The sequence below is a fragment of the Lonchura striata genome, chromosome 3, assembly GCF_046129695.1.
Source record: "Lonchura striata isolate bLonStr1 chromosome 3, bLonStr1.mat, whole genome shotgun sequence".
Lineage (NCBI taxonomy): Eukaryota > Metazoa > Chordata > Aves > Passeriformes > Estrildidae > Lonchura > Lonchura striata.
The window spans coordinates 35509322-35528948 of record NC_134605.1 but is presented as its reverse complement, the minus strand read 5'-3'; the positions used below and the strand labels follow the sequence as shown (position 1 = coordinate 35528948).

Here is a 19627-nt window from a genome sequence, read left to right as displayed (position 1 = left end):
CGGCAGGACTCCAGAGAGAAGCAGCTCCTTCGGCGGGATTTCCCAGAGAAGCGGCTGGAGCACGGTGAGGCAGCGGCGGCGGAGCTCAGAGGCAGCCCCGGCGCAGAGGAAGACCGGCCCAACTGCCACCAGATCCTCAGAGAAAACTATACCCTTCTAAAGATCACCACTTCAGCTGCAATTCATCAGCCACTGCAAGAGGAGCAGCTATCATTTCAACCGGACTGCTACCAACACCCCGGATCCTCAGGTTGTGGACTTTATCACTAGTTTTGTTTGTACCAATTGCATTTTTTTTTTTTAAATTGTTATCTAGTTTTCTCCTAGGAAAGAATTGTTACTCCCATTCCCATATCTTTGCCTGAGAGCCTTTTAATTTAAAAATCCTAGTAATTCGGAGGGAGGGGGTTTACCTTCTCCATTGCACAGGAGGCTTTTGCCCTCCTTCACAGACTCCTGTCTTGTGAAACTGTCACGATCCGCTTATAGCGGGGTGTCATGATGGTTCGTTAGCCGATCCCAAAGTGCAAAAGACAATCAGCAGTTTAATCACGACAAATGCACCTTTATTAAGGGCCAAAACAATAAGTGCGATAGTGGGGTCAGAAAAGAAATAAAAAGGATAGAGAGAGAGAGAGAGAGAAGGGGGGATGGGAATAGCTACCAACACAGGCGGAGTCCTCACTGGTCCGGACGATGGGGATCCATCTTGTTGTGTTGGGGAGAGTCTCCAAAGTTCTACCTATCCCAGGGGTCTAGTTATAGTCCACAGAGGGAAAAGGGGGGGAACAGGCAGAACAATGAGAGTCTATTGAAATTGCTGTGGGGGAACAAGTGTATTTACAGAAAATCATCTAGGCTGAACAAACACAATAAAGGATAAGTCCATTGAAGTTACTGGAGAAGAACAGGTCAGGTCATTCTCTCCCTTCGCCCACTGTTTGTGATAGGAGTCTCAGTCTCAGTCCTTGGGGAGAGGGTTCTTGATCTCCGTCTGTCACGGTGGTAGTGAGGCAGATGAGGGGTCTTCAGTGAGGGACCACCAGAGTCACCCCAACAGTTAATTTGGCTTAAAGGTGGAGAGTGAAGCAGGAATTGCAGCAGGCTGCTCCATGCTGGGTCGACGCTGGGTCTTCGCCAAGTCCTTGCCAACTCCTTGCCAAGTTCTTGCCAGGCCTCGTTGGTACCAGCACGTAACGGTACAGCGGCTGCACCTGCACTATTGTCTTCTCCAAGCCGGAACTGCAGAGGGGGAAGGGAGTTCCTGCTTGTGGCAATCGGCAGGAAAATGAGTGAGGGTCTTCAGACAGCCTCTTACACAAACCAAGACAGATTTTGGAGCATCAACGTGGGGCTCGAGGGCATTGAGAGGGAAAAAGGATTAACAGTTCTTAAGTAATTCGGTTTTTTGTTGTGTGTAGAAACATCTTAAGCATCACCATGTGGTCTAGTTTACCTTGGTTTGGGTGGCATGTGTTCGTAGCTATACTTTTCCCATTTGCAGACCCTTATCTACAAATGGGTCCTATAACTAAGGCTACTGTGTCTGTTATCAAGTTTGGCTTCTGGGTTAATTGGGTGAGGAATTCATGGATCTTTAATTTCCTCTGGAAGGCAGGTGCATGGATTCATAGCTATCACACACTAACTGCATGTTTTTGGGGTTACTTTAATAACGGTACCTACTGCAAGGAAATAGCACCTGGGGAAACTTTCTCCTAACCTTTTAACCATTTTTTTGGGTCTGCTCCACCAGTTCTCAAAGGGTTAAGATCATCTCTAAGTGCTAATGATACCATACAATGGGTGGTGTTGCTGATAGTCCTGTTATATCTAGCACTCAGAGATAAGGGAAGATTAACCTGGATAACTACCCTCACACCTACACCAGAGGCTAGGGATGCTCCTGCAGAACCTGACACTGCCCCAGAGACTCGAGATGCTGCTCCAGAGCCTGACCCTGCCCCACAGCCCACCTCAGAAATGAACCACCCAGATTGGGTGAGGGTTCTGGTTAAGGAGATACGAGAGATGCTGAAGGAGTGCATTTCCCCAGCTGGCGAGAAACCGGCCCTTTGCCTTGAGGAGGGACAGTCTAATAGTACAGCTGTGGAACCCACAAATGTTACAACTGTCCAGGTTCCAGCTGAACCACAAAGGCAGTCACAGCCAGCAGCAGTTGCCCCGGTAGAAACAAGGAAGTCTAAGGTGAAAGCAGAGCACCCTGCAGATAGGGACAGGAATGGAGGAACCTCACAACCCACAGGGGAGCCAGAGATTGCTATCATCACCGAGTCCCTGACGTACAAAAGTCTTCGTAATCTGCATAAAGACATTGTGCGACGAGGGCGTGAGGCTTATACTACTTGGTTACTCCGGGTTTGGGATCTTATGGGTACAGGCGTGCAGCTGGACGGTGGTGAGACAAGGAACTTGGGACCCTTGACCCAGGACTCGGGTATAAATCAGATTTTTGTAAGGGAACCAGGGTCCCTTTCTCTCTGGGAGCGGCTCTTAATGAGTGTCAGGGAGAGGTTTGTCCATAGAGAGAGAATGCAGGAGCACCATCGTAGAATGCGCTGGAAGACCCTCGAGGAAGGGATCCAACAGCTGAGCGAAGTGGCAGTATTGGAGGTACTCTTTGGGAGGGATGGATGACACAATAATGACCCCGATAAGGTCAGGTGTACAGGACAAATACAATGGAGTATAGCAAATCTTGGGCCATTTCAATACACCACTTTCATTGCAACAATCAATGCTGACGCTCACCGGGAGACAGTGGGCTCTGTTGCCAACAAACTTAGGAATTATGAGAGTATGATTAATGGCCCAATGCAGGCTCATATCTCAGCTGTGATTAAGGAGTTTAAAGAGGAGATGAGGGAGGAGATGAGGAAGGTTAATGCAGCACCCATGAGAGTCACAGGCCCCAGAATCAGCGCCCAACAATCCCCAGCTAGAGAGAGAGGGTACACCCCAAGGGCTAATCTGTGGTTCTTCCTGCGTGACCATGGGGAAGACATGGGGAGGTGGGATGGGAAACCCACTTCTGTCCTGGCAGCACGGGTCCGTCAACTTAAGGAGGGAAACTCTAACCGGGGGAGTTCCACCAAAGTGAAGGTAGCCTCAACCTCCCGTGACCAAGCTCGTGGGTACGATCTGTCAGACCCCCTTGAAGGGACCTCTAGTATGTATGCCCAGGAAAGGAATAATAACCAGTGTTAGAGGGGCCCTGTCTCTGGCCAGGGAGAGGCACGGGAAAACTGGATCTTCTGGACAGTGTGGATCCGATGGCCTGGCACATCAGAGCCACAAAAATATGATGGTTTAGTTGATACTGGTGCACAGTGTACTCTGATACCATCGGGACATGTGGGGGCAGAGCCTGTTTCCATTGCTGGTGTGACAAGGGGATCACAACAATTGACTCTGATGGAAGCCGAGGTGAGCCTGACTGGGAAGGAGTGGAAGAAACATCCTATAGTGACTGGCCCAGCTGCTCCGTGTATCCTAGGCATAGACTTCCTCCGGAACGGATATTACAAAGACCCAAAGGGACTCAGGTGGGCTTTTGGAATAGCTGCTGTAGAGGCAGAAGACATTAAGCAATTGAACACCTTGCCTGGACTGTCAGAAAACCCCTCTGCAGTAGGACTCCTAAGGGTGGAAGAACAACACGTGCCAGTTGCGACCTCGACAGTGCACCGCCGGCAGTATCGGACGGATCGAGATGCCGTGATCCCCATCCACAAAATGATTCGGGAGCTGGAGAGCCAAGGGGTGGTCAGCAAAACCCACTCACCCTTCAACAGCCCCATCTGGCCTGTGCGCAAATCTGACAAAGAATGGAGATTGACTGTGCACTATCATGGCTTAAATGAAGTGACTCCACCACTGAGTGCTGCTGTACCGAATATGCTGGAACTCCAGTACGAGCTGGAGTCCAAGGCAGCAAAGTGGTATGCCACCATTGATATTGCTAATCCGTTTTTCTCCATTCCTCTGGCAGCAGAATGCAGGCCTCAGTTCGCTTTCACCTGGAGGGGCGTGCAGTACACCTGGAACCGACTGCCCCAGGGGTGGAAACACAGCCCCACCATCTGCCATGGACTGATCCAGACAGCACTAGAAAAGGGTGAGGCTCCAGAACACCTGCAATACTTTGACGACATCATTGTGTGGGGGAGCACAGCGGCAGAAGTGTTTGAGAAAGGTGAGAGGATCATCCAGATACTACTAGAAGCTGGCTTCGCCATCAAGAAGAGCAAAGTCAAGGGACCTGCCCGAGAGATTCAGTTCCTGGGAGTGAAATGGCAAGATGGACGGCACCAGATTCCCACTGAGGTCATCAACAAGATCACAGCTATGTCCCCACCAACCAGAAAAAGGAAACACAAGCTTTCCTAGGTGCCATAGGTTTCTGGAGAATGCACATTCCCAAGTATAGCCAGATTGTGAGCCCTCTTTATCTGGTTACCCGAAAGAAGAATGATTTCCACTGGGGCCCTGAGCAGCAACAAGCCTTCACCCAGATCAAGCAGGAGATCGCTCATGCTGTAGCCCTTGGCCCAGTCAGGACGGGACCAGAGGTCAAGAACATGCTCTACTCTGCAGCCGGGAACCATGGGTTGTCCTGGAGCCTTTGGCAGAAAGTGCCTGGGGAGACTCGAGGCCGACCACTGGGATTCTGGAGCCGAAGTTACAGAGGGTCTGAAGCCAACTACACTCCCACAGAGAAGGAAATCTTGGCTGCCTTTGAAGGAGTTCAAGCCTCCTCGGAGGTAATTGGCGCAGAAGCACAACTCCTCCTGGCACCCCGACTACCGGTGCTGGGGTGGATGTTTAAAGGAAAGGTTCCCTCTACCCACCATGCCACTGACGCCACATGGAGCAAATGGATTGCCCTCATCACTCAGTGTGCCCGTATTGGAAACCTGAATCGCCCTGGGATTTTGGAGATAATTACGAACTGGCCAGAAGGTGAAAACTTTGGTCTCACTGATTATGAGGAGCAGGTACAAGTGGCAAGGGCTGAAGAAGCTCCACCATACAACCAACTACCAGCAGAGGAGACCTGCTACCCTCTTTTCACTGACAGCTCCTGTCGCACTGTAGGGATGAACCGGAAGTGGAAAGCAGCCGTATGGAGCCCCACACGCCAAGTTGCACAAGCTACCGAAGGAGAAGGTGGATCAAGCCAACTCGCTGAGCTCAAGGCCGTTCAGCTAGCTCTGGACATTGCTGAAAGGGAGAAGTGGCCAAAGCTCTACCTTTATACAGATTCATGGATGGTAGCCAATGCTCTGTGGGGCTGGCTGGGAAGGTGGAGAAAGGCCAACTGGCAACGTAGAGGAAAGCCAATCTGGGCTGCTGATATATGGAAAGACATTGCCTCTCGGGTGGAAAATCTAATGGTGAAAGTCCGTCATGTAGATGCCCATGTCCCCAAAAGTCGGGCTAATGAGGAGCACCGAAACAACGAGCAGGTAGATCAGGCAGCAAAAATAGAGGTGTCAAAGATAGACTTAGATTGGCACCATAAGGGGGAGTTGTTCCTGGCTCGATGGGCTCATGATGCCTCAGGTCATCAGGGCAGAGATGCCACCTACAAGTGGGCACGAGACCGAGGGGTGGATCTAACCATGGACAGTGTTTCCCAGGTTATCCATGACTGTGAGACGTGTGCTGCCATCAAACAGGCCAAGAGAGTGAAGCCCCTATGGTATGGTGGGCGGTGGTCCAAGTACAAGTATGGGGAGGCCTGGCAGATTGACTATATCACACTGCCCCAGACACGCCAAGGCAAGCGCTACGTGCTGACCATGGTGGAAGCCACCACTGGATGGCTGGAGACTTTCCCTGTACCTCATGCCACTGCCCGGAACACCATCTTAGGCTTAGAAAAGCAAGTCCTGTGGAGACACGGCACCCCTGAGAGAATTGAGTCTGACGACGGCACCCATTTCAAGAACAGCCTTATCAACACCTGGGCCAGAGAACATGGTATCAAATGGATATATCATATTCCCTATCATGCTCCAGCTGCCGGCAAAGTTGAACGGTGCAACGGACTCCTTAAGACTACCCTAAAGGCACTTGGTGGGGGAACATTTAGAAACTGGGAAATTAACCTGGCAAAAGCAACCTGGATGGTCAACACCCGAGGGTCTGTCAATCGAGCTGGCCCTGCCCAGTCAGAACCCTTACACACAGTAGATGGAGATAAGGTCTCTGTAGTACATATGAAAGGTATTTTAGGGAAAACTGTTTAGATTAATCCCACCTCAGGCAAAGACCAACCCATTCGTGGGATTGTCTTTGCTCAAGGACCTGGTTACGCTTGGTGGGTAATGCAGAAAGATGGGGAGACCCGCTGTGTACCACAGGGAAATTTGGTCTTAAGTGAGAACTGGGTGTAAGATTTCATGGTGTGCAGATGGAAATAGAATAAGGGGTGGATAATGTCCTGGTTTGTAAGATAAGCTTGTATTCTATTTGCCATCTGTTGGAAGTTGGGCAGGATTGTTATCTCTCAAGAACAATGGTTTGCTCAAAGAGGTAATGGTTTGTTAATGGGCCATTGACTGATTCAATGCAGGGCTGGTAACGTAACACCATCCCATTGTGAGATGTTCCACCCAGAGGGGGAAGCCAAGCACTCTTTTATTGTATAAAGGGGCAGCTTTTGGGGAGACGAAGCAGCTCTCTTTTTGCGGGATTTCGCGGAGAAGCAGCTCCTTCGGCGGGATTTCCCAGAGAAGCGGCTGGAGCACGGTGAGGCAGCGGCGGCGGAGCTCAGAGGCAGCCCCGGCGCAGAGGAAGACCGGCCCAACTGCCACCAGATCTTCAGAGAAAACTATACCCTTCTAAAGATCACCACTTCAGCTGCAATTCATCAGCCACCGCAAGAGGAGCAGCTATCATTTCAACTGGACTGCTACCAACACCCCGGATCCTCAGGTTGTGGACTTTATCACTAGTTTTGTTTGTACCAATTGCATTTTTTTTTTTTTTTTAATTGTTATTTTTTAATTTTTAATTTTAATTTTTTAATTTGTTATCTAGTTTTCTCCTAGGAAAGAATTGTTACTCCCATTCCCATATCTTTGCCTGAGAGCCTTTTAATTTAAAAATCCTAGTAATTCGGAGGGAGGGGGTTTACCTTCTCCATTGCACAGGAGGCTTTTTGCCCTCCTTCACAGACTCCTGTCTTGTCAAACCAAGACAGATATTAAGCAATGCTCCAGAGAAGCATTTTTTTCCCAGGCCAAAGGCATACCCCCATTGGTGAACATATACTGAATGTTGACCTTTTCTATTTTCAACTTCAGTGAAGATTTGATGACCCTTAATTATTTTTGAACTGTGCAAAGCTATTTGAACTTTTTGAAATATAATAGCAAATGCAAAGCACATTCAAGCATACAACAAAGTAAACACTTCTAGCAGTGCAGAATGGTTATTCTGGAAATGCAATCAACTTAATTCCCTAAGAAGTGATAAGGATAAAAAATATAAGTTAACATAGCAAAACCAGGGGTGGGTAGAGAGAAACCAACAGTTCAACAGACTAAGGATTAAATACCATTATTTAATTCAATTTTTAGCTAATTAAGGACAAAAAATTTCTACTCTGGTACTCTAACTGTGGTGTAGATTATTTTAAGTGCATTTTCCCTTAGTGATTACAAAGAACACAGATGGCTTATGCCGCTACTGGATCATGCCTTTAAGTTCCATTTTTTTTTCAGAAGTTGCAATATACTATCTTCTGAATCAAATATTTCAATTAAAAAAAAAAAAAAAACCAAAAAAAACCACACCACCATTTGATTATAGACATTAGACTGTTTCCAATAAAATTTTCAGAATACAAAATCAGGACAATACACATATGCTGTGTAGCATGTGATGGGATGTTTTGAAATGAAACACTGGTAAAAAATGAGATTTTTTTTTTAAGTCCAAGAAAACTGATGTAAAACATCTTGCTCCTGTTGTGTAAAACAAAAACCGTGTGCTGTAGGAACATGAAGAAAAGACAATGTGCTTATAAAAATACTAAAGCAAAACAGGTCTGGAACAAGAGCGTGTTCTACTATAGCACTATAGTTCTTACCTTTTCAATATCTTCACAACTATCATTCTCCCCATTTCCATAAAGTTGGGCATAAAGTCTCCAGATTGCCCCATCACTTGTCACTCGTGAAGTGACTCTGCCCAAGAGCTCTTGCAGCTTCCCCTTCAATCCACTTGATACCTCTCCAGCACGATCTGCCAGACCATCCACTGCCACTCTGACCAGAATAGCCAGCACCTTAAAAAAGCAGCAGAAGAGACTTGATATTTCAACTCAAATCAACATCAGTATATATAATGTTATCTGTAATATTTGGTCTCTATTAATGATTGTGTCATATGGTAGGTACAGAATTTACTAAGAAATATATGGAGTAATTAAATTGATTTAAACCTCACCTATAAGATTCTATGCTGGTGTGGGTGAAGAGGCCAAAAATATAAGACAGAAATTTGGGTAAAGGAAATTGCAGCAGAAAATATCTTATAGATATTTTCAGCATCTAACACAGTTATGAAAAGATCAGTAAACAGGCTGAGGCAAATTAATTCAGGTACTGGGAGACACTGTCTTTTACAGGACCTCTATTTAACAATCTGCAGAAAGTGAAAGATGGACAGCGGATATGATGGAAACTGAAAGGCAGTGGAATACCTCCTGGTCAATTACTAGTTAAATCAGTTCCATCAAACTCTTCTACAAATACTCATTAATGGCCATACTTATTGAATCAATGGCTTGAGAATGTGATATCTCACTTGCAGAAATGCTGAGCATGGGCAGCTGCTGGTGGGAGCTTGAATTTGCGTGCAAAAACTGCTACATCATACCAGCCCTTTTGCCCCAAACTGGACACTGAAACTAGAAAACTTTGCCTCAGTTTCTCCTCAACAAAATAAAGAACAGCAAATGGAAATCAAGGCAGTAGATGATATGATGAATAAGAAGATAATAAACTCCAGAGAAGCTGTGGCTTATCAAGTGAGTAATGCTTGTCCTGTGCAGTGCAGGAGACACAGAGACTGTGGACGAAATAAGGATGAAAAAAAATGGAAGTCTCATCAGGCTTGCATTCAAGATAGGCCAGTAATAGTTGCACAAACACCTTCATGCTGGTACTTCCTAACTTGTGAGCCTGTCATTTGGCAACTTTAATGCTTCAACATTTTTGTCCACATGACAGTAACACAATGAAATCACACTCACAGCAGAATTAATATCAAGATAGTAATAAAACTAACTTCAAAGATGATCTGTGAATAGCTGCAAACCCTACAAAAACACTTCACAGTTCACTGGCAGAAAGTAATGCAACAATTATGCCAGTATCAAATTATATTACACTTAGAATAAAAACACACCCAGTTTAGCACTTACGATGTCACTTCTCCAAATAACTTTTCTCCTATACAATGACTCAATTAAAAAGCATCCCAAAATAGAAACAGTTTTATCAGATACAGAAAATTCTTGGCAGAAAAATCAATCAAAATAGCTGATAATTTTATTAAATAAATTGAAGTAATTCAATAAGTGAAAACAAACATACATCTACCTGGTATCTTTTCAGAACTAATGATATTGCAGTAACATCTGAATATGAGTTAAACAGCTTGTCCCCCCAGAACCATAGTATCACTTATATTCCTTATAAAATGATATGACAAACTGGCAGTTCCTTCAAGATCTGTTAAAAATCACCTAAGATAACAGAAAATATTATGAACTATTAATAGTCCAAAAGGTCTGAAATTCATTTATAGTCATAATTTGGAATATAAGGCACAAAACCCCATCATAAACCAGGTCTTCTTTAATGAGTTGATAGAAAAACACCAGCAAGTGTTGATATTTCCATTACTACAGCACTGTAATAAAAAAACATAGGTGCAAGAAAAACGCTAAACAATGTTCTCTTTTGACAAGGACCTAGAACTGGTCTTCATGATTCACACACAGATGTATGACTTCTCAATCAATTTCTCAGTTTAACAAAACTGTTAATCAAAGTCCAAAATGTTAATTCACATGAATATCATGTGTAATCATCAAAAGTTTTAAAGCCAATGATATTTTGTTTGTACATGAAAAAAAAAGTTTCCTTAATCAGTAGGATGTAGCAACTGTAAAATTAGCCCTAATCCCACAGAGTCTTGACTTTGCTTAAACTTCTATCACAATAATCCCTTTCCTTTTTTTGTAATCCATCGTGTAAGCTTTGGCACTACAGAAGTTAAAATGAAACTAGTGTCAAGACCCAGATCAAAGGGTCCATTAAATAGCAATGAATCATTAATGCTTGGTTGTCCACACTTGTTAAATAAAGTTATTTCAAACTGCAAGAGAATTGTACTAATCATCCAAAAGTATTAGCAGGGTAGCAGAGCTTTGCATTTTAGGTTGCCCTAAATGTTAAAATTTGTATCTTTGAAAGATTTTAAACTGCCATACACACTAAACTACTACAGCAATGCTCTGTTGGCCCAAGATCCCAAACAAGCAGTAGAGGATTTTTTTAGTTAGTTGATTCTCTTCATGCCTCTTTTAATGAACTGGGCACCATATGACCAGAAAGTTCATGTTTACTATGACATCACACCATCTACATTCTTCCTTCTCCTTTGCTTTTGTGAATCATGTGTTTACTACAAACTGAACAAAAGACACTGTGAAACAAAACCTTAGAAATAAACCAAGTAATTTATAAATGCAGCACTTTTCATCAGTTAATCTAATTTCACAATTGTTCTCCCAACAACTCCTTTCATGTAAAACTTTTCTTGGTCAAACCATTTCAGATGCTTCACTAAAACTAATAAAACTTGACAGTGCTCAAGAAAGATGAGAACCCTCAGATAACAGATCCAAAATGACAAATCTGCAGTCTGTGAGCTCTCTCTATTATCCTTTCAAATAAAGGATTTTATAATATAAGACAATTGTCATTAGTAAGCTACTTAAATGAAGTAGAGCTCCAGAAATTATAAATTCCTATCCTGCTTTTCAAAATCCCCTTGGAACATGCTTTTGTGGCCTTTAGTTAGAAACTGTTTGACAACATGAACTACTGAAATGAGGATGCTACTTGATGGAAAGGGTACCAGAAAAACTTTGCTAGAATCTCAATAGCACAGAATTGCAAAGTGGAATCCTTCGTCCATCCTTCTGTATTCATAATCTTTGACAGCACATAATGAAGATATGATTTCTGAAATACTGTATTGAAACAGTTTTTCCAACCACAAAATAACCTTGTCATTCACAAGACTGCAACACTCCAAGTAAAAAAGGTTGATTGCCTCCATAAGCACACATGATGGAAATTTATAATCAGGAATTACAGAAACCTTCCAAGTACATTTACTAGCTCATACCAATAATTCAGAGACCAAATTGATTATTATAAGAGGTAAGGCTTTCTGCTTGGGTACTTTTTAGTGACTGATTTACTAGTGGAAACTTCAGATAATTCAGTCTTAAGATTTATTACATAACACATATATTGAAGGTATATTGTCCAGGTATGTTTCTCAGCTTTGTGAGAAATATAAGTAAAGATACATGAAAATGAAGAACCAGTAAGGAGGGAAGGTAAGAAAGTGTGTTTTTTACATTTATATGCAATGCTAGCATACTGAGACTTTTGAAACTGTCCTTTGGTGCATGCTTTTACTGTATTGTTGCTCATCCATAAAGAGTCCTTTATCTCTTCTTTGTCCAATTCTATCTGTAGAATCTGTGCATATATATCTTCAAGCTTCATGATATTAGAACCTTTGCCACAGGGATGGCATTGTTAAGTAACTAGAAGACCACAGAAGAAAAATTTCCCAAATCTGTGTGCTGTACTCAGAAGACTGGCACAAATGACAACAATGGCCTAACAGAAATGACCAAGAGGAATCTGAATGCTTTACTAGTATTAGAAGAAAAATATGACTTCATGCTATTCTAAAATAAAATTTAAAAGTCTGATGTAGCCACAGAAATCAAGGGCATTTCAAATTGTATATTCAGTTGCACACTTGTAATTGATAAATTCAGTCTCACAAGGGATATTCTGCAGCAATGATTATGCTAAAAGCAGTTGGTTTTCACAAAGAACTGGAATCCATGACTCCACATGTTTCTTCCAGTCCTGTATGTATTTTTTTTTTATATTCCTACCTTGTTTCTCACCATTATGTCATGTAGCTTAGTAGTCTATCAATTAAAATCTGTGATGACTACAAATACTAAATATAACTTGAGAGAAGATCATACTGTGTTGAATGGAAACAATGGTGTATGTTTTCATTTACTCTTGTTCATGATTTCACATTATCAAAATACAATTGCAGAAGATGGTTACAGATCATCCCTATTGCAAACAGTCCAGTTGGAAAAAAGGAGAGGCTCACCAATTAATGGTGAACTTTGCAAACAATTTCAGCAGAAGCTTTTATTTTTATCTGCTTTTTTTTGTTTTGATACAGAAATACTCTCCTCCTCCTTGTAAGATAATTGTTTCAAGCCTGAAATTCTGTAATCAGGCCCTGAGGTTTTTCTTGGCTACTAGTAAAAGCCTTCTAGTTGAAGCAACTGTATTAGAAGTTACAATGAAACCCATAAAACACTTCACATATCAGAAGCCAAAGTTAAAATGATGATGCAAAAATAATTTAGGAAAGATGCCATATATACTTCTGTAAAAGTTATAAAAGATGTATAAGAACAAGATAAAAAAAGTTATGCAATAAAAATAGAAATTTAATACAAGCAATATCCTTAAATCCTTTAATAAAATATATTGCATAAAATTTGACAAATAACAGTAATAGGCTTCTGTATAATCTCAAAATATCTCAAATGGGCAAATATATGTAGAAACCTCTACTCCCAGTCAGCTGTCAGTCTGTTTTAAATATACAGTAAAGCACTCCTAAAAATGCTATTTTAAGTAGTAATTGAGAAAAAAAATTAGTTGGAAAAAACCAACCATCTACAAGATGCTCCATGACAGGCCCCACCAGTACTACAGTACTCTAGCTGCCAAACACACTAATCTTTACCACATATAACATAGTTCTCCATTGACACTCTTTAGTGCTAATGTTTAATGTTTAGCTATACCAACCCTGAAAGATTTTATTAATACAGAATGTTATCCTGTATATGACTACCTTTACTAGTAATAAGCATTGCACTCATGTACAATTTATTATTAAAAAGTAATGTGAAAAAAGTATTTAACATCCCTGTCCCTCATGAACAAATGAGATGTTTCGACAGTTTTAACTAATTCTATCTGCTCTCTCTCCTCATCACTGGACTCAAATTCCCAAGATCCATAAAAGCTACTTTTTCTCCTCTTATGGGACAAGAAACAAAACATTCTTCTGGAATCCATGAGCAGCAGCAGCTGGTTCCTCTTACCCTGGTACTATGCAATCTCCCTAAGAGCTCAAAAGTTCTTTAACCAGATCTGCTAATTTTGCAAAGGCTCTTGAAGGTGTTTTATTATTCTCCTTGAGAGATTCTTTGGCTTGCCTTTCAGATTCACGTTGCCAGTTTCACTGAGTGTGCAGAACCCTGCTAGGATAGGACCTGGTTTCAGTCAAGGCTGCATGCCAGCTGAAGCTGTTAAGGTAGGTTCTCTGGATTTTGTCTAGAACATATATTTACAAACACAAAATTTAACTGAACTGAACTACAGTGAAAGATAAGCAAAATACCTGTTTTAGTTTCCTTTGTCCTGTTTATTAAGAATCAATATTATAACCAGGATGCATTCAGTTCACTTTCAAAGGCTCATTTATGGAATTCTCCAACACATGGGAAAAAAACTTCTCTTTCTTTAATCTAAATAATTTATATTATTTCTGACATCAAGATATGCAGGAACAATATGGAAAGATGGGATTATGCACTGCATTTTATATAAAAATAGGTTTTGAATCTGCAAGGCTCACATGTGTGCTTTCACAAAGTCTGATGCAATCTGGATGCAGAGGTTTTCAGTTTTGTCCAGTTTCATTTAAAATATTTATTCTCAGAGTCTAAATCACCTGCCTACTTAACTTCATTGGCACGTACACTATCATTACTGATACCACTATCAGCAGCTATCACCAATCTCTGTGTCTCTAACAAAAATTAGTGAACATATAGGATGACTAAATATGGAAATTTCCCCACCTGTGTGTCCTTGTACTTTTCTCTTAAGTCCATGAGCCGGTGATAAGCTTTAATTGCTTCTGAAAACTCTCCAATGTCTGTACTGGTGAGAAGATAGTTCTCCCATATTTGCCAGTGCTCATAGTTACACTTGAGAGCTTCTTGGAGGGTTCGAAATGCTTTGATCCTAATCAATAATAAAAGAATAACAGAAATTATTGCAGATTTCTACACTAAAATCAGTTAGAATAGCATCAACTAAAAACCTGCTTATTTAAAAATCCCACTTGGAACACAGTACCATGCAAAAGCTAATGCTCATAATTTACAATACTGATAATTCCTTAATCTCTCTTGCAAATTATTTTGTATTAGTTCATACACAACAGTACACTTTGTAGTTCGAACTAGGTAACTTCTTAGTTCTTGTAATTTTTTTTTAAACTAAAATTTATCATAATTTTGCCATCTATGTCAATTTTTTCCTTTCCAAATTTTTAACTAGAACCATGAGAAAACAATCTTACTCATGCTGCAGTTGTAACACACATAAAAAAATTAAAAATCACTGAGTTCATGACAGGTGCAGAATGGTATTGACTTAATCACACATTTTTAAATCATATTTATTTTAAACATTTGCACACAGCAAACATGCATATCCATTGCACAGAAGCCCATCATTTTCAACCGATTTTATCCTTAGGTCAGCTGGAAGGTTTACTTACACCCTCTGATCCCTGATGCTGTGCTGCTCAGTACAAATGTGTCAGAATGGCCCCAGACAGTACTAGAGTCCTCCAGCCTAACCCATCTCATACTGACAGTAGAGAGTATTGTGGAATAAAGGTGGACACTACAATTCCTATAAAATCATCATCAAGTTACAAAGCATCTTTAGTTTTTCGGATGCATCCACTGCAGTCAACTCTTGACCATTTCCTTACTAAAGGAGAGCAGTAATGCCATCCTCTGATAAGAAAATGCCATCTGAAGCATATGTTGGTAAGATTTGTAAGCTTACTGTTTAAAGCCTTCAACATATCACCAAAAATTGCAATAAGTTTGAAACTTTAAAATAACCCTGCTAGAGAAGAGTTGGACAGTCATGATATGTAAAAAACCACAAAGGAATGGATTCCTTTAAATTAAGACTTGAAATGGAGCTTTCCTAGGCTGGTAAAAAAATCTTCTTTGGTAAGGCATAACAATACATCTCTTTTTAGTAAATATCATATAAAGATGGCCAGTTCACTTTCTCTGTATTGCTTGACTAAGTTGTTAAAATAGTCTTCTCTAAAGAAAGACAGACCAAAGAAATTGTTGGTTGAGTTTCAAAAAGAGAGTCCAAGAGAGTGTAAACATCCCAGCCAAGTCAATGTAATATCTAAGTAGTCAATCAGGACATTAGAAGTTTGAAATAGCTTGGTCAAGGAAAAACATAAATAACTGCCAATCTAAGGCCATGCTATTAAGAGTTATCAAATACACAAAAAGAGAGTGGACTGATGGAGCAAAATTATTTAAGGAGAACAGGTCATTTGGCATAGCTACAGCAGAATAGTCCATATGCAGGATCTTCCCATATCCACTCCCCTTTTCTCTCTTATCTGATATATTGATAGGTGTGATGCTGATGAACAAATGTGCAAACAGTTGCATTTTGTCCATTGTTAACAATCTCACTAAGGGATTTCAGACCCAGATTTTACTAGATTAAATTAGAAAAGAAGACTGTCCTGTTCCTTCTGTGGATTTTGCAACAATGGAAGTTGGGATCTGCCACAACTCTCTGACAGGCTGGAAGGTGCTCTGCCTTACTCATGTATTGTTTCTGCAACTGCTCTTCACCATCTGTAGGGTTAGTCTGTATCATCACCCCTACCCTCCTGAAAATCAGTGAGCTATGTGGAGGGCAGATGCCAGTAAGATGGAAATGTGAAATGTAGTCAAGATAGCAAAGGGATGGAAATAGTGTTCCACAAATGCGGTAGATAGGGACAGGCAAACGGAAGATTTTGGGATGTAACAGAAAGTAAGACCCTTCCCCCCTCATCCTGTGATATGTAATCCATCACCCCTGAGACATGTAACCCCGTCCTAATTCAGTAGTTTTCCACCCCTTACTAACCCTAGAGACCCTACCTTCTTCCTTTGACGTAGCAAAGCTGCCTTGACTATTTAACCTCATGAGATAAGGTAATAAACGCCATTTGACCATCCACCACATTGGTGTCTGTGTATGTCTGTGGCCCGAGTGGCCCGGGCAAGGCTGGGCTGCCGTGCTGTCCCTTGAAACCAGGTCGCCTGCCTTCCCAGCAGAAGGCAACATGTCTGGTGCCGAAACCCAGGAAAATTCACTCGGGTAGCGGGTATCGCTTGGACGAGAGGCAGCAGCTGGAGCGGTGAGACCGATTCTCGGCGGGGGAGACGTCCCCGGACCAGTGACTGTCATAGATGTCATCATGAAGCTCGTGAGTTCGATTCATAGACAGTGGGGAATTAAGTGAAGGCTCAAGGATTTTTATCTTGCTATTGCAAGGCTCCTAGAGCTTGGGATGATTGAATGTCCCGTGGAAATATTACATCTGGAGGTGTGGGAGAAATGTACGGCCACACTGGCCGAGGATACCAAATCCTCAGGCAGTGGCAAAAGCCTCAAGGCGTGGGGTAAAGTTGGAAAAGCCCTGCGCGGAGTGCTGGAAGAACAAGAGACATGGAGCGCTGTGCGCACATGTTTATTAGCTACATCCATGCTAGGGATAGGAGCGGCAACACAAACCGTCCCTGAAAGCGGTCTGCCCGAGAGCGGGGACCTGGGGGAGCCGGGTGTGTTACCCCCCTCCCCGACCCAGAGTCCAAACCCCCCCCAAAACCTTCCCAAAAATCCGTGGGTTCCCCATCCATCTCTCTGTCGCCAATCAGCCATTTGGTGCTGGGGGTGCAGCAGCGCACACAATCCTTTTGGGAGGGACTGGCGAAGGAAGCCAGAGATGCAGAAACCGCGGCTCGGGAGGAGACACGGGCAGCCCTTCTGCCCTACCCAGCCAAACATGGCGCTGGGACCAAGGAGATGGGCAGGGTGTGGGTGCTCTCGGCGGGAAAAGCCCGGAGGCGCAGGTTTTTGCTAATGCGCATCCATGGAAAAAAGAGGAGGAGAGCAGCAGAGAGCACAGACCCAATCGGGAGCCACACCTAATGCTGCTACCATTTAAAGGAGAGACCTCCTCCTGCGGGAGGCAGAGCAAACCCAGGGGGTGGGAGCAGCACCACCCCCGAAGAGAGGAGGAGGGCCAAAGCCGCACAAAAAGGCACCGAAGCCTGGAAGTGCGCTGGCATTCGACTTCCAGCTCTGAGTCCAGCAGCGGCAGCTCCGCCAGCTCGGAAGAGCTGATAGAAACCGACTGTGACTCAGAAAGGGAGAGAGCAGAGCCAACACGATTTAAGACAAAAACGAATGAAGCTTTAAGCCGCACCGAAAGGCAATTACAATGCGAACCAGCCCAGTTTACCGACTGGGGAAAAACAAAAATAGCTTGTGCTGAATGGGCCCCCACAGCCACAATTCAAGCCTTCCCAGTAAGGGTCACTGGGCCGGAGGGGCATCAACAAAGGACATACACTCCAGTAAACCCCAAAGACGTACAGGCAATTGTCAAAGCCATTTCAGAGAAAGGGATTAACTCAGACCATTCTCCACTCTCATGGACAACATTTTTGGTAAGCCCCTTGTGTGTGGGACATGCCACCTTTATGGCAGTCAGGATTCCCACGTCATAGGGCTTCAGTTTTGGACGGACACGGGATCAGACTGCTCGGTTACGCCCCAAGCGCTTTGGCCCTGACACTGGCAATGTAAAGAAGTCCCCCCAGTGAACGGAGTGGGAGGGCCGTCCCGGGCGTGGAAAAGCACCCAGTTGGTGGCTGTAACACTTCACACGAAAAAGGGACCAGAACAGACAGTAGCAATCTACCCCTACATCCTGCAAAACTCTCCACTCCTGATAGGAAGGGACATCCTTGCTATGTTAGGAGTCAGGATCACAAATTTATCATGAGGGCCACTGCCGTACACCCACTGCTGCCAATCAAACTGACTTGGAAATCACCAGACCCCATATGGGTCGAGCAGTGGCCCCTGTCAAAGGCTCAAATGGCAGCCTTGCTGGAACTGGTCGACCGCGAGCTGCAAAAGGGTCACACAGAACCCTCCACCAGCCCGTGGAACACCCCTGTATTTTTAAACCCCAAAAGGTCTGGAGAAGGTTATCGTCTCATCCACAACCTGAGTCCATCAGGGGAGAGAGGAGCTTCCCTTGCACCACAGACCCCCCATGAAACACAGCTGCCACCTCTTGTGTTTTCATGTCACACATGGCACCACCCGGAGAGAATCTGCCATTGTGACACTCTCCATGTCACAGTGCTCTCACCACTGTGCATGGACAGAGACTGCTTATAGGGCTCCTTTAAGGATGCTTTGCCAAGGACTAACAGGACAACAGTCCAGTGTCTCATTTTGGGACTACAGTCCCCCCCATTTCCCTGGGGTGAGGGGTCTAAGAACAGAGATCGCCTTCTCTTCTTCTCTGAAGACAGAGGATATCCTCACACCCTCCTCTGCTGACCTCTATTCATCCCTGAAATGGTAGTTGCTGAAAGAGTATTTTGGCTCACCATTGCATCTCCCTAAAATGCAGTCTCCCTTAGAAGAGAAGTTAGTTCAGTCTATGGTTAACAAGAAGAGTCCAGCCAACAGCCACTCAATCATCCCCCCCCCAACCTTCTTTCCCTAACAACTAAGGTCCTCAGCTGTCTCTCTTTCTTTCAAATTGAAGAAGAGCAATATTTTACAAAGCTTTCATTTCACAAGAAAGAGTTAAAATTCCCAAATTCCCTGGACAGCTAAAATCTCTGGCCCAAGACGCTGTGCTGTCTCCCACGCTGAGCATCTTTTCCCCCTCCTCCTTCTCCTCTGCCGGCAAACTCCCAGGTGTCTGCAGGCTTTCTATCTCCTTCCCTCTAGGTTGGGAGAAGGAGAACAAAGACATCTCAAACGTTTTCCACCCTTCTGTCTGCAAGAACTAGCCCAGATCAGCTCCCGATCTTTCACCCCCTAGCCTACCTTCCCAGGCACATGGCTTTTCCCCTCCCCCACCCAGCTCATGGCTGGGCAGGGGAGGTTAGTACTCTCTGATGACTGGAACCAAAGAGAGCAAGTTCTCCTGAGAATTCTGCTTTTAACCCCTCTGTGTTCTCAGAGGCGTGTCCACCTTCAATTAGTCACCCCAAGTGCCAGTATCTAAACCTGACCCCTAACTGAACTAACCTCTTCCTTCTAAAAAAATTATTTTCCCGTGTCAAATCATGACACATGTGACCCCACAC

At 43.5% G+C, this 19627-nt stretch overlaps 1 protein-coding gene across 1 annotated transcript in view; it reads right to left on the bottom strand.

Annotated features, from left to right (window-relative positions):
* Positions 1-19627, bottom strand: part of TTC27 (tetratricopeptide repeat domain 27) — a 128765-nt gene that overhangs the window by 7480 nt on the left and 101658 nt on the right. The window contains exons 16-17 of the mRNA XM_021544091.2: positions 14261-14426; positions 8123-8320 (exon numbers count right to left, since the gene is read on the bottom strand). Of these exons, the coding sequence (XP_021399766.1) occupies positions 8123-8320; positions 14261-14426 (364 nt within the window). The remainder of the gene's footprint in view (positions 1-8122; positions 8321-14260; positions 14427-19627) is intronic.